Source organism: Onychostoma macrolepis, chromosome 24 (assembly GCF_012432095.1).
Source record: "Onychostoma macrolepis isolate SWU-2019 chromosome 24, ASM1243209v1, whole genome shotgun sequence".
NCBI classification, from domain to species: Eukaryota; Metazoa; Chordata; class Actinopteri; order Cypriniformes; family Cyprinidae; genus Onychostoma; species Onychostoma macrolepis.
In genome coordinates this window covers 20,072,137-20,099,754 of record NC_081178.1, presented here as the reverse complement: position 1 = coordinate 20,099,754, position 27,618 = coordinate 20,072,137, and the positions used below count along the sequence as shown (strand labels likewise).

The 27,618-nt window shown below is 35.5% G+C and overlaps 2 protein-coding genes across 4 annotated transcripts in view; one reads left to right on the top strand and one right to left on the bottom strand.

Moving 5' to 3' along the window:
* Window positions 1-12,064, top strand: part of ptprh (protein tyrosine phosphatase receptor type H) — a 20,918-nt gene extending 8,854 nt beyond the window's left edge. For all 3 annotated transcript variants that reach the window (XM_058765196.1, XM_058765199.1, XM_058765198.1), the window contains exons 3-17: window positions 109-372; window positions 1,898-2,170; window positions 3,003-3,269; window positions 4,541-4,774; window positions 4,851-5,120; window positions 6,520-6,616; window positions 6,700-6,744; window positions 7,096-7,177; window positions 7,391-7,481; window positions 7,686-7,759; window positions 7,879-8,016; window positions 8,355-8,477; window positions 9,119-9,279; window positions 9,440-9,575; window positions 10,537-12,064. In XM_058765196.1, coding sequence (XP_058621179.1) covers window positions 109-372; window positions 1,898-2,170; window positions 3,003-3,269; window positions 4,541-4,774; window positions 4,851-5,120; window positions 6,520-6,616; window positions 6,700-6,744; window positions 7,096-7,177; window positions 7,391-7,481; window positions 7,686-7,759; window positions 7,879-8,016; window positions 8,355-8,477; window positions 9,119-9,279; window positions 9,440-9,575; window positions 10,537-10,683 — 2,402 coding nt within the window. In that variant the 3' untranslated portion in view covers window positions 10,684-12,064. The remainder of the gene's footprint in view (window positions 1-108; window positions 373-1,897; window positions 2,171-3,002; window positions 3,270-4,540; window positions 4,775-4,850; window positions 5,121-6,519; window positions 6,617-6,699; window positions 6,745-7,095; window positions 7,178-7,390; window positions 7,482-7,685; window positions 7,760-7,878; window positions 8,017-8,354; window positions 8,478-9,118; window positions 9,280-9,439; window positions 9,576-10,536) is intronic.
* si:dkey-197c15.6 (putative nuclease HARBI1) lies at window positions 11,790-27,618 on the bottom strand. Its single transcript, XM_058765200.1, has 2 exons — window positions 26,394-27,618; window positions 11,790-12,416 (listed from the first exon to the last, which is right to left on the bottom strand). Exons 1-2 carry the CDS (start codon window positions 27,151-27,153, stop codon window positions 12,016-12,018), a joined length of 1,161 nt encoding a protein of 386 aa, XP_058621183.1. The 5' UTR covers window positions 27,154-27,618; the 3' UTR covers window positions 11,790-12,015.

The window sequence follows — 27,618 nt, the reverse complement described above, 5'->3', positions numbered from 1 at the left end:
TACATTAACAGGTCAGTCACTGAAGGAACTGAATGGCAGATGAATTAATGTACAGGTGGATAGTAATAGGAGATATGGAAATAACATTTCTGTTTCCTTCTTCTTTAGTTCCATCTGATGTTGACAGTGTTTCAGTCATCAGTCGGAAAGAGAATGTGATAACATTACAATGGAGTAAAGTCAACAGCAATGATTACGATTATGAGCTGAAATACAGGGATGAAGAAAACTCTTCAGTATCTATAGTACCAGCTGATTCTACAGTGGATTGTAATGTCACGTCTCTGCGTGCTGGGACAGAATACTCCTTTGTGCTCTACACTGTGTTTGGAGATGTAAAGAGCAGTGGATACAACTTCACCAATGTAACCAGTGAGTACATCATTTTAGTCAACCCGCAGTGACACATGCTACTGATTTAGGTTGATGGTATCACATTTGCTGTTTTGATGAAAGTCTTTCCCTCTTCTGTCAGAGGTCTGTCACACTTACCAATTAAGAAAGAAAGAGGTGTGAAAGACAAAACAACTGCCTCTGACATTTCTCTCAAATTTCTGTTCAAGTGCAAGAATAAGAAAAGAACCACAGCTGAAATTCTAATTGAATTAGAATGCAATTCACTGTATTTTTACTTACCCTGCAAATATTTTAATTAGCCCCACCACAAAAACTGATCAATTTAAATTAGTTTATTATATTTACTAGATTCTTGTAAAATTAAAGTTCTTTGCATTTTTACTTCTTCACAAAAGAGTTTATTGTTCATTTGCAACAAGATGAGAATGATAAAACTACATGTACAATGTAACTATAAATTAAAATCACAGAAACTTACATTACAAAGATGTAACAAAGATGACAAACAAACAAACATACAAATAATAAATCTTAAAGGGTTACTCCACCCCAAAATGAAAATGTGTTTCATTAATCACTTACCCCCATGTCGTTCCAAACCCATAAAAACTTTGTTCGTCCTCGGAACACAATTTAAGATATTTTGGATGAAATCCGTGAGGCTTGTGACTGTCCCATTGAAGTAAATTACACTGTATGAAAGACATCGTCAAAACAATCCATCTGCCATCAGTGGTTCAACTGTAACATTATGAAGCTATGCAAATATTTTTTGTACGCAAAGAAAACAAAAATGTGTGGTGCAGCTGACACAGAACAGCATACGCAGTTTGCGTCCAGCGGATACTCTCCAAAATGGCGCTACGGTGACGCGGAGGAGACAAATTGTTGAATAAAGTTGTTATCTTTGTTTTCTTTGCGTACAAAAAATATTTGCATAGCTTCATAACGTTACAGTTGAACCACTGATGGCAGATGGATTATTTTGACGATGTCTTTCATACAGTGTAATTTACTTTTCTGGGCCTTGACAGTGTTAATTACTTGGCAGTCAATGGGACAGACACAAACCTCCCGGTTTTCATCCAAAATATCTTAAATTGTATTCCGAAGACGAACAAAGCTTTTACGTGTTTGGAACAACATGGGGGTAAGTGATTAATGACAAAATTTTCATTTTGGGGTGGAGTAACCCTTTTTAATTGGTTTGTAGTTCTCAAATCATTCTTACTGATGCTTCCAAGATCTTCTTTTTTTTTTTTCAATTCCAACAAAACTATGTTAGCCAGCTACATTATCTTTGTGACAATTCAGCTGAATTTGCAAAAACAGTGTAAATACACCAAGAAGTTAAAATATCTGTCAATGTAAAATTTTCCATGGCAGTGCAGCACTGGCCCAAAAACTGTCACAAACTGGCAGCTGATGCTGTAGAGTTAACAGGTCCATTATTGCACTTCCTTCAGATTATCTAATAACTACATGTAAATGACAAGCTCATTGAATAACACATATTTCACTCTATCTGCATTTGTTTCAGTGCCATCTAATGTTCTAAATGTGACTGTGAAGAGCAATGACACTGACATTATCTTACAATGGGATGTTGTATCAAACATAGACAACAACACATACAGATACACTCTTGAAAACAGAGATGAACCACCAGTGAATTGCCCTAAAAACATTGCAGAAGGAAATAAGGTAACATGTCACATATCACATTTGATTCCTGCAACAAATTACAGCTTCACTCTGTACACAGAGTTTGCTGATCTGAGAAGTACTGGATTCAACTTTTACAGCATGACGAGTAAGTGCCTCTTATTTTTCAATTCATATTGTCTTATTCTTTGGCTTATACTAATTGATCACATAGCAGAGTTAGGCAAAATGTAAGAATCTGAGTGCTTTCAATTCACGTGCTGGCATTTGAATTGCTTACAACACACAGGATGTTAAACTGAAATAACTGAAAACATTTTTACTGAATTGCAGTTCACAAACTTCAACATTGTGGGATTTCCATTAGTCCAGCACATGATTTGCAACAAATTCAATTAAATTAAATTCAGTTTATTTCTAAAGCACATTTAAGTTCCACCTTTGATGGCAAAAGTGTAACAAATAATTACAAAAAAAACATCATTACTAATTACTAAATCTTTCTTCTTCTTCTTCTTCTGATTAAACATCATTCAAGTTCAAAGCCATAAAAACTAATTTTAATTTAGCACACATAGCAACACAAAATACCAAAATATCAACATTATATTATGTTCATAGAACTGTGCTGCTCACCATGATCGAGTTGAGTAAAGCTAATTTCTATTGGTTGCATTAAAAAAAAAAAAAAAATGATTAGCCTACTACAAATCAATCGATCTGATATTTCAACCCAAATGTTGTATAAAACATGTTTATGAATGACAAATTACTTTCAAATGAACAGAACTGAATTGAAAGACAAAATTCAAATTTGTAGTACAGTTCTTCTTCTGGTTTGCCTCAATTCAAATTCAGATAGAATTGAAATCACTCATTTCAGAATTGTGTTCATCTCAGTGATGAATTTGTTGAGAATGTGCTGCAGTATTTGTATTGATTACTAACACTTCTTGTTGAAAATTAATCTCTTTTTACAGCTCTATCTGACATAACTGGAGTTACAGTCAATCGGTTACAGACAGAGTTGATTATCTCATGGAATAAGTTAAACAATAATGACATCTACAACTACACCGTGAAAAGTCTGGGAGAGGGGAGTGAGAAAAATTTCACTGGATCTGCTGTGGATGATGTGATTTCATATAGTTACTCATCTCTCACAGCAGGGACTGAACACCATTTTACTCTTTTTACTGTGGTGAACAATGTCTTAAGTAGAGGATACAGCTTTAAGAACATCACGAGTAAGTTTTGATAACATTACTTTAATTCAGCTACTTATTTAAAAAGCAAATGTATGAGTTTTAATTGAGTTTTGACAGCTTGCTAGTCATGGGGGAAAATACTTGTGTGGTTTTGAATGCTTGAACTAAAAAAATAAATTAAATGTATATGTATATATATATATATATATATATATGTTGGTAAAGTTCCATTTGTTAGCATTAGTTAAAATGAACTAACAGTGAAAAAAAAATATTATTAATCCTAATTTGTTTTAATTAGTTTAATGCTAATACATTATTAAAATCAAAGGTTTTCTCTGTTAAAATTTACCTGAGCTAACATGTTGTATTTTTATCAAGGGCGTAACCATGGTATAGATATTGGGGGGGTCCAAATGTGAACCCCCTCCCCGATCTATTTTTATCAGATCGTAAAAACAAACAGGCTAGGCTAGGCCATCAACGAATGAATAGAGGCTTATCAATCGAGTGGGAAGTACGGGAGAAAAACATTACTTATTGCAAATAGTGGCACTTATCTGCACCTCTGCATTGTAATACATTATAAAATAGTATGCAATAACTTATTGAGTGTAATTTTTAAATTTTATTTCAAATTATTAGGACAAAAGCCCTCCCTACACCTACCCAAACCCTACCCGATACTTTATGATCAACTTTTTGATTATTTCCTTTATTTTTATTGAAAAATAAATGCTTTTCTGATGTGATTTGAAATTTAAAAAGGGAGAAAAAAAGTTTTGTTTCCCTTGTTTTTCCTAAATTGAAAGTAAATCGGAAATAACAACAGATCCACTAGGCTACAACCAGGGTTCATAAAAGGAGGGCATATCATATGTCACATATTACAATATAATAATATGTCCCCCCCAAAGTATATGGTGGTTACGCCCATGATTTTTATTAACTAGCGTTAACAAATATGCTAAACGTACAAATATGTTTTAAATCTGAGTTGGGGCCAGACCAGGAAGTTAAAGTCTGTTTGCACTTTACTGTAAGCTGCCATTTTTACAGTGTAATTATACATTTAAATACTAAGTGATATTAATATGTATTTACTATAAGGTTAGTGTAAGGGGTTTGATTTATGGTTACTTTCATGTTATTATGCATAATTAAACTGTTATTACTTTGGTAAATAAATGTAAAGTGTAACAAGTATGCTGTAAAATGTTACCTAAAGTCCTGTATCACTTATGTCAAGATTGAGTAAGACTCCAACTCAGTCTGAAATCTGCATTCATATATTCTTATATTTTCTGCAGCCCTTAACTGTGCGTCCTTTAACTGGAAAGTTACCAACTCATCAATAGAGGCTGAAGTGAATGGTTGCACACATGTGAAAGCTATAAACAGCACTGGAAGTGATACAAATGGCCTTGTAAAAGACAACAGGGTGAATCTGCAAGACCTGTATCCTGGAGGAAACTACACTGTTTCGCTGTTTTATGAGCTCGAGTCAAAGCAGCTGCTTCAATGCTCACACCACCTGACATTAGGTGAGTTTACATGCTCTGTTTGGATTGTGCTGCTGATCAGCTGATATTCAATTCAACTTTTTCTCTCTCAAACTAGTTCCATATAGCGTATCTCATCTCCGCTGCGAATATCATTCTGGAGGGTATGGTCTGGCTGTAATTTGGGATGCTCCAGATGGAGTTGTGGATGTGGTGCAAGTGGATGTTGGTCAACAAAGTCTCAACAAATCACATAGTTCAGAAAAAACAATAAGACAGGAGATAATTGGCCTGCAAGCTGCCCAGTGGTACAAAGTGGCAGCATCATCATTTTCTGGAGCCATGAGGAGTCAAACAGTGTCAATCAACTGTCAAACAAATCCAGCAGGTAAAATAATGTCTACATATGTGTAATTAAAGATAGTGTCTTAAAACTTCAGGAATGTTCCAAGTTGAATACAATAATTAATCTTAAAATGAAAGTTCTGTCATTATTACTCAACTTCATGTTGTTCCAAACCTGAATGAATCCTGCTTCTCTCATGAGCTCTCATGGATATACCAAGGAGAGCAAGGATCGATATCAACATGGCCTGTTCCACACACAACTGCTATCATGTGACTTCAGAAGACTTGCAATATAGCAAGTCATCTGGGCATACAACAAGTCACATGGACCTTTTTTTTCAGTGAAATATAGTTTTTGCTCCCATCTCATATTATTTTGTTTCTGCTGCTTAATATTTTTGTGGAAACCATAATACTTTTTTTCTAGGATTATTATTATTTTTTAACAGAAGGGTCAAAGAACATCATTTATTTAAAATAGAAATCTTTTGTAACTTTATTCAAGTCTTTATTATCTCATTGTGATAAATTTATTAATTTAATGTATCCCTGCTGAATAAACATTTAAATTTCATTGTTTTTTCTTGCTTACTGTACCACAGACTTCTATATGATAGTATATCATGGTTTCCACAATATTTTAATTAGTAGAAAAAAAAAATGTTTTCATCACCATTACATGATGATGAATGATGAATACTGAGAATACTGATGAATGATACTTGAGACTGGAGTAATGGCTTCTGAAAATTCAGCTTTACCATCACAGGAATAAATTATATTTTAAATAACATTAAAATAGAAATTTATATAGTAAATATAATTTATATAGTGAATTGTATTTCACAGTATTATTGTATTTTTGATTCAGTAAATGTAGCCTTGGTGAGCATGAGTATTTTAAAAAGGCATCAAATGTGGTTCAGCATAATAAAGTATGGTTATTTCCTATTTTACAAATTTGTTTATACAGCTTAAAATGTTAAAGAGCTTATTAAATACATGCAATATGAACATTCATCAAGATGATTAAATGCTACAGTATTCATGATACCAAGAAGTCAAATCACTTCTTGACATGGCAGTGCTAAGAAAGTCTCCTTGGTAACATACAGTATTTATGGTGACTGATGATAAGCTGCCATAAGTCAAACAGCCTCACAAATTTATATTTGAGTTAGAAGCAAGATTGTTACTGCAGGAGTAAATTTTTTACAGTATGGCAAAGCCTGGAGGTCTATGGTGGGTACCAGAAAATACTGGAAATTGTTCCTTGGCCCTCTGCATTTCGTCATTTCCAATGATGTGCCTCTATTTGAACATTTCTGCCTTTTAACCCGCATAGGCTTCAGCTGCATAGAGCTTAACCTTGTACTTATTTATATTAGTTGAACAGTGCATTGACATGTTCAGTGTTTGTCTCTTTTTGTTTTCTGCAGGTGTTATAGCAGGAGTTCTTGTGTTTTTCCTCTTGGTCATCATTATTTGTGTAGCTGTATTTGCATGGCACCGCTATGGTTCTGCAAAGCATAATAGGTATGATTTTTATTGATTGATTAATTAATTGATATATTATAATCTGTATTGGTTTTATCTCTAATGTATTTTCTCATCTTTAGAATGTCCAACCAACATGTGGAGTCAAAAGTGCCTAATAAAAACAAGTATGAATAACTTTATTATTTTGAAAATTGTAAAATACAGTGGCCCAAAGCAAAGCATCTGGAAGTAAACAAGTAAACAATGACAGAATTTTCAGTTTTAGGTGAACTTTAGGTGAAACTGTGTGATTAGATATTAAAATGTGAAAGTGTCATGTGCAGTAGTTTTTATGCACAAATGCACTTGCTTTATTAATATTTTGTTGTCTAATGCTATATTATTCAGACATTTTTTTTTTTTTAGGTAATGCCAAAAATGTCTACATTTTTGGGGCCACTGTATATGATGTGTGTCTATATAACAGTATATATATATATATATATAACAGTAAACAACTGTGAAATGTTTTTCAGACTGATTCCCTTGGATAAATTTTCTGAACATTATCAAAACATGAGCCGTGATGAGAATAGAGGTTTCAGTGAGGAATATGAGGTAGAGTTTATCAAATATTAAATTACATTTTTATAGTTTTTTATCTCTGTCTGAATTTTAGGTGGCATTAAAACAGAACCAGGCCTAGTTTGGGCTGTTGCAAAGAATTTAAATATTGAAAATGCCAAACTGCTTATTTGTTAGAATCATCAAGTTAATTCTCAATATTCAGAGTGTTTGTTGAGTATGTTTTTACTGAATATGTTTTAACAGGACTTGAGTTCAGTTGGTATAGAACAGTCTAGTATAGCAGCTCTTCTGCCTGAAAACAAGGACAAAAACCGATTTTCCAATGTTTTAGCCTGTAAGTGTTTATACACACACACACACACACACACACAATTAAAAAATGTCCCCACAAGGTCAAAAATTACTGGTATTACTATCCTTGTATGCGGACATTTGGTCCCCATAATGTAGGGAATACCAAGACCACACACACAATTAGGCTACTGCACAGTGTCTGTCTTGGAAAATGTCATTTTATCCTCCTCTCTCTGTCTTTAAGATGACTCCTCTAGAGTGCATCTCACCACAAAGGATGAGGGTGATTCTGATTATATCAACGCTAACTACATGCCCGTAAGTACATTAAATAGTAGTTAACATCAGCTGTAATTTATTACACAAAACACTACCTTTGCTTGTGTCTCCAGAGAAAATGCTCCTGGTGGATTGACATTTGTTTATGTGCATATCAGGGCTACGGCAATGCAAGCAGACAGTATATCGCTGCTCAAGGTCCACTGCCATCCACTGTCAATGACTTCTGGAAAATGGTTTGGGAGAAAAGGTCACAGGTCATTGTCATGGTAACCAACTGCACTGAGAGTGGAAGGGTAAGGCAAAGTTCAGAATAGAAGACTGCTTACTGTAGTTTTAAGGGTTTACTGACTTCCATTTTTTAAATACAGTATGGAACTATACATTATGTAGTGATGTATGAAACAGTATAATGCTACATTATTGTTGCATGACGTTTAATTCAATTATCAAAGCTTAAAAAATATTTGTTTGGCATTTCAATCCAATTTTGTGTAATAACACGGCATTTCGCATAGAGTGGTTTGGTTGCATAATTTTTAGCTTGCTACATCAGATTTGTCCTCTGCACTTGGTGCAGTTATTTGAATTCATTTGAATATTTTTTTTTATTTTTCTGATTTAACTTCTCCAGGTCAAGTGTGAGCAATACTGGCCACTGGACTACACGCCGTGTCTCTATGAGAACCTGCTTGTCACAGTGAAATCGGAGGATAAATTTCCAAATTGGACTCTGCGAGAATTTAATGTCAAAAATGTGAGTTTTATGACAATAAAATGAAACGTAATATTCACTTTTAAGCTAAAATATTAGAATTTCATGGTGTTACATACACCAATATTTTAACAATTCAGAAAAGATTAATCACGGCCTGGCAGTGATTTAGGGTCATATTTATCAGGATTGTGATTTTTCAGTAGTACTAAAGCACACTGTGACAATATTTTAGCACTTCTTTTTTGGGGGTTGCTTTTATGATATGATAAAGCGTTTGGAACCAGAAAAGGTGATGCATGATTTCTAAACCTTTCTGATGATGAGAGTTGGATAGTTTTTAATTGCTTTAGTTTATACAGCAATTATTACATTGTGAGAGATTATAGATGTAAAAATATTATTCAATATAAAACGCTCATGTTAGAAAAATTTAATAATGCACTAATTTCTTGGGATCCTTCAGCAGGATCTGCAGAGCTGTAGGTGCTACACAGTGAGAAATAGCACAAGCTTTGACAGACTTTACCACATTATACTCTTATCATTAGTTTATCTGGTATTCAGAAATATTAGTATGTATTCTGCTTTCTTCTGATATGAGCCATTTAACTTGAATATGAATATATTAGCACATCAGCATAAGACACAATCTATTTCTGTCTAATTTTTGTCTATAACAGAAAGACACCTCCGAGACACGAACAATGAGGCACTTCCACTTCACAGCATGGCCGGATCATGGTGTTCCCGCTGGCACAGAGGAGCTGATCCAATTCAGAAGACTCGTCCGTCAGCACATAGAGAGCTCTTTCTCTGCAGGGCCGACGATTGTACACTGCAGGTGACCACTACTCACTTTGAAACCCAATTCAAATATTAATTTAACGTGAATGACAGTCAGTCGACTGCTGAGAGCAGTATGACGAGTGAGCATTAATAAATAATTACATTGACAAAAAAATAAAGCAAAGTTTTAATCCTTCTGTGTTTCTGTACACTAGTGCTGGAGTGGGCCGGACAGGTACCCTGATAGCGCTGGACGTCCTGCTACAGCAGGTCCACAAAGAGAAGGCCGTGGGAATTGCAGAATTCGTCAAGCAAATGAGACTCAGCCGGCCACTAATGGTGCAAACTGAGGTAACACTCTTTCGATACATAATTGTAAAAGGCATTTATTTTTAGAGCAATTTAGCATAAAATTGGATTCTAGGTGTTATTATTGAGGTGATTATTTTGATAATGATGAATATAGCCTATTTGGTTTATGGCTAACTTTTTCCTGGAGGATCCAAACCCTATAAAAAAGGCTGCTGTGGTCACCAGAATTTTACTGTAAAAAGTTCATCTCAGGGTGGCATTTGGGAGACTGTATATTTTACAGTACTTTTTTTTTTAAGGTAAGTGGTCGCAAACAATTTATTTTAGATCCATTTAATTAAAAAATATGTTGAAAGTTACTAAATTTGTTTATTTAAATGTAGCTAAAATGAATTGATTGCAACTACTTACCTTAAAAAAATTTAGTAAATTCAGTGATGTAACCACATATATCATGGAATAATGCTAAAATATTAAGCTACTTTGTACTAATAACCAGTGTGCTTTTTGGATGTTTATCAAAAGCGGCCTTCCCTGCAGTCATGCCAACGAGTAAAGTTCCAGTAAACACCAAATTAACACAATACAGAAATTAGCAACATGAAATGAAAACACTCCAATTTATATAACTAGTAGCAATAAAACAAAGAAATATAAGAAAAATCCTTTTACTGTTTTTTTCCCCCCCTAATTCATTGCTCCACATACATACAGTGATGTTACCGCTTATTCTACAATTAAGTTTTAAGACTTGACAGCAGTACAATAACATGTAGTAAATATTTATAACAGCAGTTGCTATTATCAACACGTTCTTAAGGTATGCCTATTTTGAGTTCAAAGGACACTCTTTGGTCTAACAGGATGGCATCTGTATTTATTTTTATGATTATTACATATTGTAATGTAATAATTTTAGAACTTGGAAATAAGGAAATGTGCATTCCTGGCAGACACTTTTTACTTTAATCTATTTTATGCTTATCTCTCTGTCTCTTAGTCTCAGTATGTGTTCCTGCACCAGTGCATCATGGATAGTCTACAACCCAAAGCTGGGCCTAAGTCAGAGCCTCTCTATGAAAACACAGACATGATCTATGTTAACGCAATAGCGTTAAAAGAATATGACAAACAAAGTCAAATATGAACAGAATTATAAGCCATATCATATAGTCCAATGGCCCATTTCAAATACATACCCTTCAATAAATAAAAACTGTATATTATTATTATTAATATAAACACTCTAAGCCTAAGCTATAAAGCACTAAAAGTTTACCATTTAATCTTTACTGCCATTCTTTATTTATCTAAATAGCTGTGTATAGGCTTGTTTTTTTGCTTCATAACCCGTGGCCTCTGAAAGGAAACCTTCCTTTGAGCTGTACTTAATGCTGCTTATTTTGCACATTGCTTTTAAATGAGAATTTTTTGTTAAAATTACAATAAGAGATGGTCTATTTAATGTCAGTTGAATTCCATTTGTTTTAGTTTAATACCGAAGTATTTTTCCATCACTTTTTATTTTGCCAGTGTCATGTGTTCTCAGCTGCCTGTCGTATAACGCGCTTTAAAGGATTCGCTTATCTAAAGACGATAATTGTGTAATTATTTACATCAGGACTGGGTACCCTGATTTAAATAATGTCATATCTGTATGTAAAAACAGATTTTTTCAGAGCTGCCGATAAGGAGTAAGGTTTTGCTTCACAGATATGGTTTCTGCAAACTGTTGTCATATGGAAAGAGTTGTGTAAACATACTTCAAAACACTTTATATTAAACTACCAATCAGTTTAAAATTAAGTTTCCAGTCACATTCAGTCGAATTTATGTAACTTTCACATTTGCCTTCACATATTTGGGTAAATAATGTGTGTTGTGTTACCTGCTTTGGTATTTGCTGTCATGTAATTTTTTTGCACTTTATTAAAAACCAATTTAACTGAACTGTAACTTTTGAACATATTTACATGTCCTAACCAGGCACAACATGATATGTTTCCAGCCATGAGCAATTTGTAAACAACTTAATTTTAAAAAGTACCAGTTATTAACATTTTCTGGACCTGGTAATACATGTTTTCAGACACAACCATGGCAACTCTTGTGGTGTATATATAAATATGATAATTATTCACTATTGCGCTGAATGTGGAAGTACCTCTGGTATTAACAGCTGATAGCATCACTGAGCAATGGTACCACTGCAACACCATTTCTTGTAACAGACTTATTATTTAAAGTCTTCCATAAACATTTCGTTTTTATTCACATCACATGTTGACAAATATTAGTGTATTAGCATTAACTTATTTTGATCAATTATTGATTAATTGAATAAAACTGTGAAGAATCAACTGGCATTGGCATGCATTTGTCTGTGTTAATTTCATTAATAGTATTTAGTACATGGTTTAAACTGTAATGGTTTCTGGCTTTTTGCTATCACAACTGTTCTTTTCCATCTGGTCACAGCTTATTTGCCTTCATCCTCTGCAATATTAAAAAACATTTCTATCATTTCATCTTTAGTGTCTTCCATGTAGTCAAATGGCTGCTCTGCCATGATGTTCACCACCTCTGATGGTGGATGGAGTGGCTCTACACTAAAATCCAAGGGTAGCGGCACGGAGAACTTCTTGCAGATGTTGTGCAGGACACAGCAGGCTTTGATGGTACATTCCACTGATTCAGGTGACTGAATGGAGCCAATGTCACGCAGGCACTGGAAACGGCTTTTCAAACTGCCAAAGACCTGCTGTGTACGGCCGTGTAGCTGAGCGTGGGCTTTGTTAAATCGCAGGGCTGGGTTACTTTTGATGCGAAAAGCCTCGACAGGCGTCAACACATGTCCACAACCATGCAGACTTCTGCTACCTGTGGGAAACAAAGAGATAAGAGGGGGAAGGAGCAATTGTATCAGTACATTTCCAGACAGTAGTTTATTTTTAAATCATTATTTGATTTGTTTTACAGCATAGTATTGCAGGTAAGTTAGGTTTATTATTATTCAGAAGTGTTTGATAGTTGAATTCCATAACTGACCCACAAAAAGTATTAGAGGAATATATGCAATTAATAACGTAATATAAAATATATGAACATTATGGCCAATATATTTAATTTAAAAGGATTTCATTAATTAATTAACTGATAATAAAGCACATTACAATGCATCGTTTATTCTCACTAAGGCTGCATTTATTTGATCAAAAATAACATTGCAAAATATTATTCATTCATATTATTATTATAACTGTATTCATGTGTCTTCATATGCATTTAAATATACTTAACTGCAGAAGGAAGATAACCATTTTGTTTAACTTTGTATACAGAAGGAAAATATGGAGGATCCTTTGATTTTTGCTAAGATTATCTGTATTGTATATATGTTTCTCAAAAAAAAAAAAAATAAAATAAAATAAAAACTTTTCTATTTGAATTTAAAATGTAATTTATTCCTCTGACGACAAAGCAGAATTTTCAGAAGCCATTACTCCAGTCTTCAGTGTCACTCTCCTTCAAAAAAAAAGAAAAGAAATCAATCTAATATGCTGATCAAGAAACATTTCTTATTATTATAAACAGTTGTCCTAATGCTTTTGTTATTATTACTTTTTTAGGATTCTTTGATGAATTTAAAATAAAATACAAAATAACAATATTTAAGAATTTTTACTAAATAAAAATGAGTAGAGAGACAAATGGACAAAAAAATAAAAATAACAGCAAAGAAAACTATCACAATTTTATAATTAACACAAATCCACAAAATAAAGTAGGCATAAATCTGGCACTAAAGGACATTACAGATATATTCCACCAACAGAACAAAATTTCAAATAAAAAAAACAAAAACACAAGAGATCCTGACAACCAAGAACTCCGCCTTCAATATCATGAAGCTCGTACAGTGTACAAACAAACTCTAAAAGCAAAAAAGGAAGAGCATACAGAACAATTATTTCAAACAATGAAAGAATCAATAAATAGCAATAACTTTTGGAACAACTGGAACACTCTCTATAGACCACAAAAGGAAGAATTGGCCATTCAAAATGAGAACATATGGAGGACACACTTTGAAAATCTGTACAAAACAACTGAAACAAATCCTGCTCGAAATGAAATAAAAACCAAATTAGAAATCCTGAAAGAAAAAATTAAAAGACAGTCAGAATCCCCTGGATTTCCCAATCACAGTAAATGAGCTACCAGACAGACTATATGCACTGAAACCCAACAAGGCATGTGGCATTGATGGAATATTAAATGAAATGACAAATTCAAAACGGCAATAACCAAATTATTCAACATTGTTTTGAGTGTAGGATATTTTCCAGACACCTGGAATCAAGGCCTAATTACACCCATCTTTAAACAGGGAGACAAGTTTGAGCCAAGCAATTACAGAGGCATGTGTGTCAATAGCAACCTGCGGAAAATATTCTGTTCGATTATTAACATACGATTACAAAACTTACAAAACCCACAAAATCTTGGAAAAAAGAGTCAAATTGGATTTCTGCCCAAACACAGAACATCTGACCACATTTATACCCTCCACACTATCACTGATAAACACGTACACCAAAACAAAACCAAAATCTTTGCTTGCTTTATTGACTTTGAAAAAGCTTTTGATTCAATCTGGCATGAAGGACTCTTTCTAAACAGTGGTGCAAACTCGTCAGGGGTGAAAAAGGTGACAAACCAAACTACACCCATTTATATGATTAAAAGACGTTTGAGCGACAACTACGGTCTACAATCAACAAGGATTGTTGTTAAGATGTTACATGAACTAACAAGCACAAATAAATTAATGTTCACCTTTTATTTGCATTTAGCCTTCATACACACAAGAAATGTGAAATCACTGTCAAATAAACATCTCAGACTCACCTTATTAATATATTTAACTTCAAACTATAGGCTAACATACACTACCAGTCAAAGGTTTTTGAACAGTAAGATTTTAGTTTTTTAAAGAATTCTCTTCTGCTCACCAAGCCTGCATTTATTTGATCCAAAATACAGCAAAAACAGTAACATTTTGAAATATTTACCATTTAAAATAACTTTTTTCTATTTGAAAATATTTTAAAATGCAAGTTATTCCTATGATTTCTAAGCTGAATTTTTAGCATCATTACTCCAGTCACATGATCCTTCAGAAATCATTCTAATATTCTGATTTGCTGCTCAAAACACATTTATTATTATTATGTTGAAAACACTGGAGTAGAATCTGATTCTCTGCCAGTAGGAGGCGCTTTGAGAGCAGCAGAACCAGCGGTTTCCCCGGTAACGGCTGTAATCTAAGCAGCTCCGCTCATGAACGCTACTTTATCAGATAAAATGAAAATGCCATCAAAACTATTCTGAAGACAGTATGTTCCCTTCAGAGATACATTCATATAAATAACCCGCTTTTTGAAACGTGCAGTGCTCATGTTTATTCAACGAAGTCAAACGCCACAAATAAATCAATGTATGGGAAACACTGGTAATGTATATCGAAATATCGGAAATGTGTTTAAAAATCATATCACCGTTATTGAAAAAAAATTATAAAATCGCGATACATATTGATATTGAATTATTGTCCAGCCCTAGCTTAGCGCTGCCTCCACTTGAGCTGAGTGATACTAATATTACTGTACATTAAACAGTATGCTTTACTTGTAGGTCGAACAGTTCTCCAATCGACTTCATGTCAGAGAAATAGCTTACTGATATGTGAGACCAATGTTAAGGTCGAGACTGAGGAGCATTTTGCAAAGGGTAGCAAACTAATGTAGCGATAACGTAACTTACAATCTTCATAGCTATTGCAACAGCAGCCTCACGTGGTAATCACCATTTATATTGGAACACCATAATTTACAGCAGATACAAATGCATTCCGTCCTGCTCTACAGTGAACTTAATTTAGCTAGATACAAACAGGCTAATCTAACCACCAACATAGCCCAATTACTTCAAAAATAAGTTGCTTGCCATTATCTTGCTCCTTCACATTTTACGTAGCCTCTGGAAATATGGACAGTTGCCTACAGCGTCTAAAAGTTATGCTTCAGGAGTGAGATTGGTTGGTTGAGGGAGAGAACATTAAGGTAAGCCAATCAGAGGCAGAGTAGGGCGGGTCCATTCCTTTGCCAACGGGGGGAAAAACGCTACAGGTGACGTGATTTTTTTTACAGATCTACACGATTCACGTGAATGACCTATTTCAAGGTGAAAACGGCGAATTTCACCGAAAGGTGACAAGTTTGCACCCCTGCTAAAACTACTGGAAAATGGGATTGGATGGAAAACTTTTGATTTAATCAGCACCATGCAAAACAATACATGTGCTGTAAAAATAGGGAACAAATGACCAGAATTTTTCTCTCAACAACGAGGAGTTAGACAAGGTTGCTCACTGAGCCCCACTCTGTTTAACATTTATATAATTGAATTAGCCAAAGAATTAAACAATTCGACTGCCCCCGGCCCAACCCTAACTGAATCAGAAATCAAATGTCTCCTCTTTGCAGATGATTTTCTCATTCTGTCAAAAACAAAAGAGGGACTACAACAGCTCCTCGACATCATAGAGACATTCAGTCAAACGTGGGCTCTTAAAATGAATCTAACAAAAACAAAAATAATGATTTTTCAAAAGAGACCCAGGTGTAAGGAAAATAAATTCACTTTCAGAGCAGGAAACCAGGTCCTCCAACACACCCATGAATACACCTATCTGGGACTAAAAATCAGCTCAACAGGAAACTTAAATCTGGCTGTGAATGCACTGAAAGCAAAGGCACTGAGAGTCTTCTACATGATCAAAAATACAATTCAGTATGAAATTTCGATTCAAGCCTGGCTAAAAATCCTTAAAGCAATAATCAAACCAATTGCACTATATGGCAGTGAGATATGGGGACCTCTAAAAACCCAAGATTTCTCTAAATGGGAAAAAGAAGAAATTGAAATTATGCATACCAAATTTGTAAAAAAAAAAAAAAAAAAACACATCTTAAAAGTTAACAGAGCAACCCCAAACAACTCGTGCAGAGCTGAATTAGGACAATACCCATTATTAATTGATATTCAAAAGAGAGCTGTGACATTCCAGCAGCACCTGAAATGCAGTGATCCGGGCTCTTACCAAGCTGAAGCCCTGCAGGAGCAGAACCTGCAGAAGAGCGCACTTTTACAGCTGGTACTCACACTACACCCAAACCAACACAGCACAGTCCGGCCCAACCAAATCACAGTTACAAAAACAAATCTACACTGCCTATTGGAAAGATGCCACTAAAATACAAACGAAGATGGAGCTGTATTTACACCTGAAAAGAGACTACAAACCAGCAGAATACCTGAGCTGTGTAAAAGATCACAAATTAAGAAAGACACTAACAAAATACAGACTGAGTGATCACTGTCTGGCTATAGAGAGAGGACGGCACAGGCACGAGAACAGAGATTTTGATGGCATTACCAAATGCAGAAAAATTAAGTCACATTTTAGGGGAAAATTCCAAAGTGATCACAACAGCAGCAATATATGTATCAGCCTGTCACAAACTAAGACTGTCAGCCAGTGGACAAAACTGAAGCAAGGTCATTTCTTACATGATGTACTGTTGTACTTTTTTTTTAAACAATGTCAATGCACACGGCTGGAACAGTAGTAGTGAGTAAAAGACATACACACAATATGCGTGTAAATATATAAAAAAAACAATAATAAAAAAAACGCGTAGATCTGTTTATACATGTATTCTTTGATCCTTGATACTGTGTTGAATTTGGGTTTGTATCGCTCTAGAGCAATATTAAGATTGTTGAATTTTTACATTTGTTGACAAAATGAAATCATTAATTATTACAACGTGGAACATACAAGGTATTAATTCATCCAGTTTTGGTAACAAAACCCAAACCTCAGATTTCAGAAAAAACATATCAGATATGGACATAATAATACTACAGGAAACATGGCACAAAACTGATGAAGTCACTCTTTGTCCCCCAGGATACTATGAAATATTTTTATCCTCTAGAAAACATTAAAAAAAAAAATAATAATAATAATCACACGTGGAAGAGATTCAGGGGGCATCATAATCTGGCACAAACAAGAAATTGACAAATATATCCATAAAGTTAAAATAGAAGAATCACATATCTGGCTCAAAATCATCAAGAACCTTACCCAAACCACCAAAGATGTTTTCTTATGTGCTCTCTATATTCCTCCCTCTGAATCTTCATACTATAATGAGGACATCTTTGAATCTCTCCACAGTGAAATCAAACACTTCCAGGCCCAGGGAAGTGTGTTGATCTGTGGAAATCTAAATGCCAGGACAGGATCTCTTCCTGACTACACCACAGATAACGGGAATAACTATATTTGTGGACAGAGCTTCTCACAAAACATTGTAAACTTCCCAAGAAATAACTCGGATCTAGATCCATTCTCTTTCAGAGCATTCACAGTCAAACCACAAACACCCCTATCAGACCACAGTCAAATTACTGTTTACCTAAAAAGGACAACAGGTACGAACATACACTCACAGCCCAGTAAGCTGTACAACATTAGAGAGAATTACAGATGGGCACAAAACAGCACAGAAAAATATGTGACAGCAATTGACCATCCAAAAGTATGCTTACTTATAGACAACTTTCTAGGCAGAATTTATCCTCACAATCGAGATGGTGTCAATCTAGCTGTAGAGAACATAAATTATATATTTGAATATTTGGAGAATATATCTAACCTCACATCCTCTAAGAAAATCCATAAAACCACACAAGAAAATGAAAAGTGGTTTGATTTAAGCTGCAAAACCATAAGGAAAAAATGTAAGACAATTATCAAATCAAAAACATAGACAACCAAACAATGCAGATTTACGCCATCAATATTGTGAAGAACTTAAACAGTATAAAAGTCAGAAAAAAGAGAGAACAGTACATCCAAAATCAACTAAAAACTATTGGAGAATCCATCAATTCTAACAATTTCTGGGACAACTGGAATTACCTGCATAAAAAACATCATGAACAAGCAGCCAAAGAAAATGGAGACACCTGGAAAAATCACCTTGAACAACTTTATAGTGAAATTCAAATGAACCCAGAACAAACCCAAAAGTATTAAAAAAATTATTCATATGGAACATACAATTGGTAAATATCAAAACCCATTAGACTACCCAGGCCCGGATTAACACAGTGTAGTGCCCTAGGGTGAGCACATTTGAAGCCCCTGCCCTAAATAGTATTGAAAATGACTACTATCACATAGAATTTAGGATGGATAGTATGCACATTGGGACGCAGGCACTGTCTTTATGAATGGATAATTGAATCACTGACTCTAGATTCATTTAAAACGCAGGTTCATTCATAAATGAAACAACGCTGTATTTGAATGGAGACGCAGCTCAGCTGTGACTGTTTGAACCTATTTTCCTTTACGAAATAGAGCAAAATCGGGAAATATTGTTAAATTCATACAATGTACATCACTTTATATAACTTATTGTTTGTTGAACTGTGGTATTAATTTGATATCACATTTGCAAACTCCCCTATAATCTTTAAAAGCTGTCACAGTTCATCGCAATCTCACAAAGCTCCATAATAATCAATGAAGAGATCTACACTGCACAACGAATCTCTTATTTACACCCTGTCTACACTTTGTTTGTTATAACGAGAGGATTTGTGAGCTTGCATAACTCAGCAATGAACAAAAGTATTTTGAGCAGTGAGTGGATTCTGATTAACATTGCATTCAAGAAATTAATGTCTGCGACATTACTCACTGCTGCACAAACACGCAAGTAGAAATCTTTGAAGCTCCCTGAGCGCAAACACAAATGCTGATCGGGTATGTTTTGATAGTTGCACGCAGTACTTTTCAGTCGCATTGTAGAGCCCTGGCTATGTGCCCTGATATTTTCTCATTTTTAATTTACATTTAGCCCAACTGCTACGCTGATGCTGCCTATCCATTATGAATTGAATATTATAAATTGGCGGGCTCGACTCTGACTGGGGAGGCGCAATTACACTGTGGCCTGACCCAATCGCAGTTCTATATGCATGCATATATTTTATATTCTCTCTGTATACATTGGATCATTAACTGTTTATTTTCTATGCATCTGCAACTCTTCCAGCAAAATAATATATACAAAACATTAAAAATATTTTAAAGGTCTAGTTATTTTCTTAATCACTTGGTGCCCCCTTATTGGCTGGTGCCCCAGGGCACTCGCCCAATCCCGTCTATGGATAACCCGGCCCTGAGACTACCCCATTACAGAAAATGAAATGATTGATAAAATCCAGGCCCTAAAAAACAGAAAAGCAAGTGGACCAGATGGCATCCTCAACGAAATGATCAAGAACACAGAGCACAAATTAAGATTGGCCCTACTAAAACTGTTCAACTTCGTTCTGAGTGTTGGTCATTTCCCTGAAACCTGGAACCGAGGACTCATAACGCCCATATTCAAGAGTGGAGACAAATCAGACCCAAACAATTACAGAGGCATCTGTGTATGCAGTAATCTGGGGAAGCAGTTCTGCAATATCATCAACACAAGACTTGTACACTTCCTTACAGAGCACAATGTCCTCAGCAAAAGTCAAATTGGATTCGTACCAAATTATAGAACAACAGACCACATCTTCACCCTACACACCCTGATCGACAAATACATTAACCAAAACAAAACCAAAACATTTGCTTGCTTTGTAGATTTCCAAAACGCCTTTGATTCAATTTGGCACGAAGGTCTGCTGTCAAAACTTCTAGAATAACGTATTGGGGGTAAAACATACAATATTATAAAAACAATGTATTCAAAAAAATCAATGCGCAATTAAAATTGGAAATAAACTAACAGAATTCTTCACTCAGGGGCGGGTTGTGAGGCAGGGCTGCCCACTATCACCAACCCTCTTCAATATTTACATTAATGAATTGGCAAAAGTCCTGGAACAATCAGCAGCACCTGGCCTCACACTACATGACTCCAACATAAAGTTCTTGCTGTTTGCAGATGATCTGGTTCTGCTGTCTCCAACAGAAGAGGGTCTACAGCAGAACCTAGACGTCCTGCACAAGTTCTGTCAGACCTGGGCCCTATTAATCCTAACAAAACTAAAGTACTAACATTCCAGAAAAGACCCAGACTTCAGGGAAAGAGACACAATTTCACCCTTGGTACGACCAAAATTGAGTATGCCACAAACTTAGGGTTGGGTACCGAACTCGATACTTTTAAGGGTACGGACCGAATTGCGTCGGTACTACCGAGTATCGATTCACATTAAATGATTCGGTACCAAATTTCGGTGCCTGATAACGCATTTGGGCGCATACGAGAGAGAGAGAGAGAGAGAGAGAGAGAGAGAGAGAGAGAGAGAGAGACAGACACCCTGTGACTTGTCACACCTGCAACTCTTTAAAACACAACACACAGGGCAAACCGAAATGTTCTGAAGTGTGCTTACATTTCTAGGGTCATATGACGCGGACAGGATGGCGGAGTCCATTCATATTTACTCTATAGCGCGGAATGCCACGGAATTCATAATTTTTGGATGAATAAAAGAATGTCTGTCACTTAATTCGAATCGCGATAGCGTATGTGAATATTAAAACGCAAAAAGACGGTTTAAATATGAATCCTGCATGTTCCGTTAGCCTCGGTATGTATGAATGGCGGAGACGCGGTTTTGTTAAATACTGAAGCACACATGAACTCGCGGTGATTTTCGGCCTCTGCATCTCACAACATGAACACATGAACTTACAGGCTGTCAGAGTCACTTCATGAGAATTTTACCGTTTCATTTGAGAAAACCAGCATCATATCATACTGTATACACAGAAACTTCACGGCAACCTGTCAAAATAAAAGTGCGGTGTAACAGAAATATATTACTCTTGTATTACTTTTATACAGTATAATGTACGTCTTTATATATTCAATTTACTGACAAATTTAAATAAAACAATTAAATGATAAAAAATAATTGGTAACACTTTAGAATAGGGAACACTTATTCACTATTAACTATGACTTTTCCCTCAATAAATTCCTAATTGGCTGCTTATTAATAGTTAGTAAGGTAGTTGTTAAGTTTAGTTATTGGGTAGGATTAGGGATGTAGAATAAGGCCATGTAGAATAAGACATTAATATGTGCTTAATTAGTACTAATAAATGGCTAATATTGTAGTAATATGCATGCTAATAAGCAACTAGCTAAGAGACCCTAAAATAAAGTGTTACCAAATAATTATTACAACCACATTAACCACTTAATTGTAGAAAAAATACAATTATTATTAAAACTTTTTTAAAGGAATATTCACACAATTTTTCTACCATGTATTAATATTAACAGTAAACCTATGTTTGTTTGCCAAAAAATAAAAGGGTTTCATTTTCATTTGATTAAAAATAAATGTTTCATGCCTTCATTTGATCATCAGAAAAAATAAAACAAGAATTTCTGGAAGAAATTGTAGGGCCCTATTGTTCAAAATGTTGAAATTGAGAGTTTTGGACTTATTTTTTCACTGAAATAAATGTTTTTGTTATTACACAGAGAGTAAAGTACCGAAAAAAGGTACCGTTGGGTACCGGTACCGAATTTCAGGTACCGATACCGGTACCGTACCGGTTCAAATGTGAACGGTACCCAACCCTACACAAACTACACATACAGGTGCATCTCATTAAATTAGAATGTCCTGGAAAAGTTCATTTATTTCAGTAACTCATCTCAAATTGTGAAACTCGTGTATTAAATAAATTCAATGCACACAGACTGAAGGATTTTAAGTCTTTGGTTCTTTTAATTGTGATTATTTTGGCTCACATTTAACAAAATCCCACCAATTCGTTATCTCAACAAATTAGAATATTTCATAAGACCAATACAAAAAAAACAACATTTTTAGTGAATTGCTGGCCTTCTGGAAAGTATGTTCATTTACTGTATATGTACTCAATACTTGGTAGGGGCTTCATTTGCTTTAATTACTGCCTCAATTCGGCGTGGCATGGAAGTGATCAGTTTGTGGCACTGCTGAGGTGGTATGGAAGCCCAGGATTCTTTGACAGTGGCCTTCAGCTCATCTGCATTTTTTGGTCTCTTGTTTCTCATTTTCTTCTTGACAATACCTCATAGATTCTCTATGGGGTTCAGGTCTGGTGAGTTTGCTGGCCAGTCAAGCACACCAACACCATGGTCATTTAACCAACTTTTGGTGCTTTTGGCAGTGTGGGCAGGTGCCAAATCCTGCTGGAAAATGAAATCAGAATCTTTAAAAAGCTGGTCAGCAGAAGGAAGCATGAAGCGCTCCACAATTTCTTGGTAAACGGGCGCAGTGACTTTGGTTTTCAAAAAACACAATGGACCAACACCAGCAGATGACATTGCACCCCAAATCATCACAGACTGTGGAAACTTAACACTGGACTTCAAGCAACTTGGGCTATGAGCTTCTCTACCCTTCCTCCAGACTCTAGGACCTTGGTTTCCAAATGAAATACAAAACTTGCTCTCATCTGAAAAGAGGACTTTGGACCACTGGGCAACAGTCCAGTTCTTCTTCTCCTTAGCCCAGGTAAGACGCCTGGGACGTTGTTTGTGGTTTAGGAGTGGCTTAACAAGAGGAATACGACAACTGTAGCCAAATTCCTTGACACGTCTGTGTGTGGTGGCTCTTCATGCCTTGACCCCAGCCTCAGTCCATTCCTTGTGAAGTTCACCCAAATTCTTGAATCAATTTGCTTGACAATCCTCATAAGGCTGCGGTTTTCTCGGTTGGTTGTGCATCTTTTTCTTCCACACTTTTTCCTTCCGCTCAACTTTTTGTTAACATGCTTGGATACAGCACTCTGTGAACAGCCAGCTTCTTTGGCAATGAATGTTTGTGGCTTACCCTCCTTGTGAAGGGTGTCAATGATTGTCTTCTGGACAGCTGTCAGATCAGAAGTCTTCCCCATGATTGTGTAACCTAGTGAACCAAACTGAGAGACCATTTTGAAGGCATGTCACCGTATTCTAATTTGTTGAGATAGTGAATTGGTGGGTTTTTGTTAAATTTGAGCCAAAATTATCACAATTAAAAGAACCAAAGACTTAAACTACTTCAGTGTGTGTGCACTGAATTTATTTAATACATGAGTTTCACAATTTGAGTTGAATTACTGAAATAAATGAACTTTTCAACGACATTCTACTTTATTGAGATGCACCTGTTCCTCGGGCTGAAAATAAGTGCAGCTGGTAAGCTAAATTTGGCTGTGAATGAGCTGAAAGAGAAAGCAAGAAGGGCCTTTAATGCCATCAAAAAAATCTATCCAAATTGAAATACCAATTAGAATCATGGGGGGTCCTCTTCTAAATCACGAATTTTGAAAAATGGGACAAAAACCCGATTGAAGCCCTGCATGCTGAGTCCTGTAAAAGTATCCTCAGAGTACAGAGGAACATACCGAACAACGCATGCAGGGCAGAATTAGGCCAATACCCTCTACTAATACACATTGAGAAACGAGCCATCAAATTTTGGAAACACTTAAAAATGAGCGACTCCAACTCTTACCATTTTAAAGCCCTTAAAAACCATGAAGTGAACCCTGAAAAAAGTCACGATTCAGATGGTCCTGAAGCTGCAAAAACAGACTAACATGACTAACAACATCCAGCATCAAGACACTGAAATATTCATCCACAAAATTCGGCCCAACCAAATTATAAAAGCACAAAAAGAAGATTATCTAACCTATTGGAAAGAAACAACAGAAAAATAAAAGTAAACTTGAATGTTATTTGGCCCTAAATAGAGATTACACCAATGCAGAATATTCGAGTACAGTGAAAGACTGTAAACTAAGACGACAAATGACGAGGTACAGACTGAGCAATCATACTCTCACTATAAAGACGGGCAGATATCGCCAGCACTGGCTGCCCAAAGAGAGCCGCATCTGCCCACACTGTACCCATGGGGAAGTGGAGACAGAGCAACACTTCCTCACCAGCTGCCCTAACTATGAAGAAATTAAGTCAAGTCAAGTCACCTTATTTATATAGCGCTTTTACAATGCAGATTGTGTCAAAGCACTTAACAGTATCAAATTGGAGGATAGAGTGTCAGTAATGTATAATGATAAGATTAAACACTCAATTTTCAGTTAAAGGCATTTCATTATTGAATTCAGAGATGTCATTGTCTAGCTCAGTTTAGTTTAAATAGTAGCTGTGCAATCAAATCGGCGATAATCGCTAGAAATTAAGTGTCCCCAACTGAGCAAGCCAGAGGCGACAGCGGCAAGGAACCAAAACTCCCTCTGTGACAGAATGGAGAAAAAAAAAACCTTGGGAGAAACCAGGCTCAGTCGGGGGGCCAGTTCTCCTCTGACCAGACGAAACCCGCAGTTCAAAAGTTTATATTTCTATTTTAATTTTGTTGCAATTTCTAACAATAGTAGTATTATGTAGTTAGGTATTTTATTATATTTTAGTTATTTTGTTAGTTATTTTGTTATTAGAAAGAAATTTTATCCCAAATTTGAAACACTTTGCCTTGACTTCAAAATGTTAAACAAGAAAACACAACTTCAATATTTATTAGGTGAAAAACAAGATTGTATCTTACTAGCAGCAAGATACATTGACACCTGTCATAAAAAGAGGGAGGAGTCAACAAATCAGTGAAGCGCCCACAGACACACACAACACTAAATTTTAAATTGTTCATAGAATTCTAGAATTCGTAGAATTGATTTGCTCTATTTTGTTTTATTATATATATACACACACACACACATGCATGTATTTATTTATTTTTATTTAATAAATAAATTACTTTTTTTTTTTTTTTTAATTTTTAAATAATTATTATTTTTATTTAAATACATATTTGTTCTATATTTCATGTAAACACTATGCTTTTGGGGGGGGGGGATTTATTCTGTCCGCATCAGAATAAATTGACAGTAAATTTATATACATAAAAAGCCAATTAAATGCAAGTAAAGGGACTAAATGTCAACATATGGCATATGGGTGAAATAATTTTCCAATCGTCATTCAGGGTATTATATTTTAAATGTCTTAAATCTTTTAGCTGACAAATGGGCAAAACCTAGTGGTTTGAAGGATAGTGGCAAAGATTGGTAAATATTTAATTTATTTTATTTTTTTCATGGGGCTTCGCTGTGATCCTTAAATAGTCTTTGAATGGCATCTAATGATTCTGGTTCTAAATGTGCCTGATAAGATTTAAATTTTTCATTTACATTTAAATTCAGCAGACACTTTAGCGTCTTACAAATGAGGACAATGGAAGCAACCAAATCAACAAAAGAGCAATATAGTGCTATAACAGTTAGTTTAACGCAGTACACGTAGCAAGTTTTTTTTTATTTATTATATAATAAATAAAAAGAAAACAGACAGAATAGAAAAAGAATAGAGCAAGTTAGTGTTAGAGGCCTTTTTTGCTTTTGTTAATTGTATTATAAATAAAAAAAACAAAACAAATAGATAGAATACAAAAAGATTAGAAAAGCTAGTTTTTTTGTTTTGTTTTTTAGGAAACAAGCAGTTAGTAAATGCAAAAGGGGCAAGTTTTTATTATTATTGTATTATTATTACATGATTTATTTATCTGTTTGTTTTTATTTATTGGGGGTTATATTAACTTGTTATGCTGAATGATCCCCCCTCCCCTCTCTCCCTCTCAGATGAATAAACAAGACATCCTAATGTACGTGAAGTTTTATCTCGCTTCTCAACTTACCAACAACCCACGTGTGACCGTGTTGAAATATACTGAACTGTCTGCCAATGTCCGAGTTTTCCCAAACAGTGTGTTCAGGAGTTCCTCCGGGACAGCACCGCTCCAGACTCAAGAGATTCCCGTCCACGTCGAATATGACCTGCATCATGACTGAATGATAGCCCAGAGTGTTCATATACATGTGCTCCTCCCCAAGCGGAGGGCTCACCTTCACGTGCAGATACCCCAGCACTCCCACCACATGCGGGATGCCGCTCAGGTTCTTAAAGGCTTGTGCGGTACCCATGCGGTCGTTGTAACTGTTCGGGAATGTGATGAAATCGGGACACATGTCTGCTAAGAGTTTAGTAATGGTCTTCACCGCCTCGCCCGCTGCTGTCTGATCTATTCTCAGCCGGTCTGTGATTTTACTGGACAGAGACCCTTGTGCGTAGCAGGCAAGCGTGGCCAGAATGTTGGCTTCTGCGGAAGTCAGGCTGTGGCCGGGCGCAAACACTTCTTTCTTTAAACGGGCCTGGATGAAATCGATGATGAACCGCAAACACTGTCGATTGAAATGTAAAGTCTGGGAAATAAAGCGATCATCCAATTCGTCCAGGACACTGTGCGTCTCGGAGGCAGAGATGGGCTCACTGACGCTGGATTGTTTGTCTTGTGTTGTGTTGCTGATGCTGATGCTGGGCGATGATGAGTTGCTACACAGTCCGTTTGTGAATAAATCATCCTGGACAGCAAACCACAGCGCTCCAGCTAAAGACATTATGAGCGGCTGAAGGAAAAGAATAACCTGTAAAAGTCTTCCTTTCGGTTATATTTGTTTAAAAATAGATGTTTTCGTTTGACCGTCTGTTGCTCGGGATTGCAGTGGCGGGACGATAAACCATCAGAATCGTCGTACAAGAATCTTCAGTTAAATTAGTCCATGAAAAATCCAGCTCTTTTGCATTATGTTAATATATACATCTGACCGCCAGTCAATGTACTTAAAAACCTACATTTTAACTGCAAAACACAAGAAATTACATCGAAACGTGCCTGAGTTTAAGCGGTTAAACATCCGGGTCAGGGGAAGATTTTTTCCCCCATTTCATAATAAAAGACCCACTGGCAATTAAATGCAAATTAACTACAACAATTATTTATTTATTTATTTATTACACAGGATTTACTTTGACAAACCATTTTATATTTTCATACACAGTAGACAGCATTATTATTATTATTA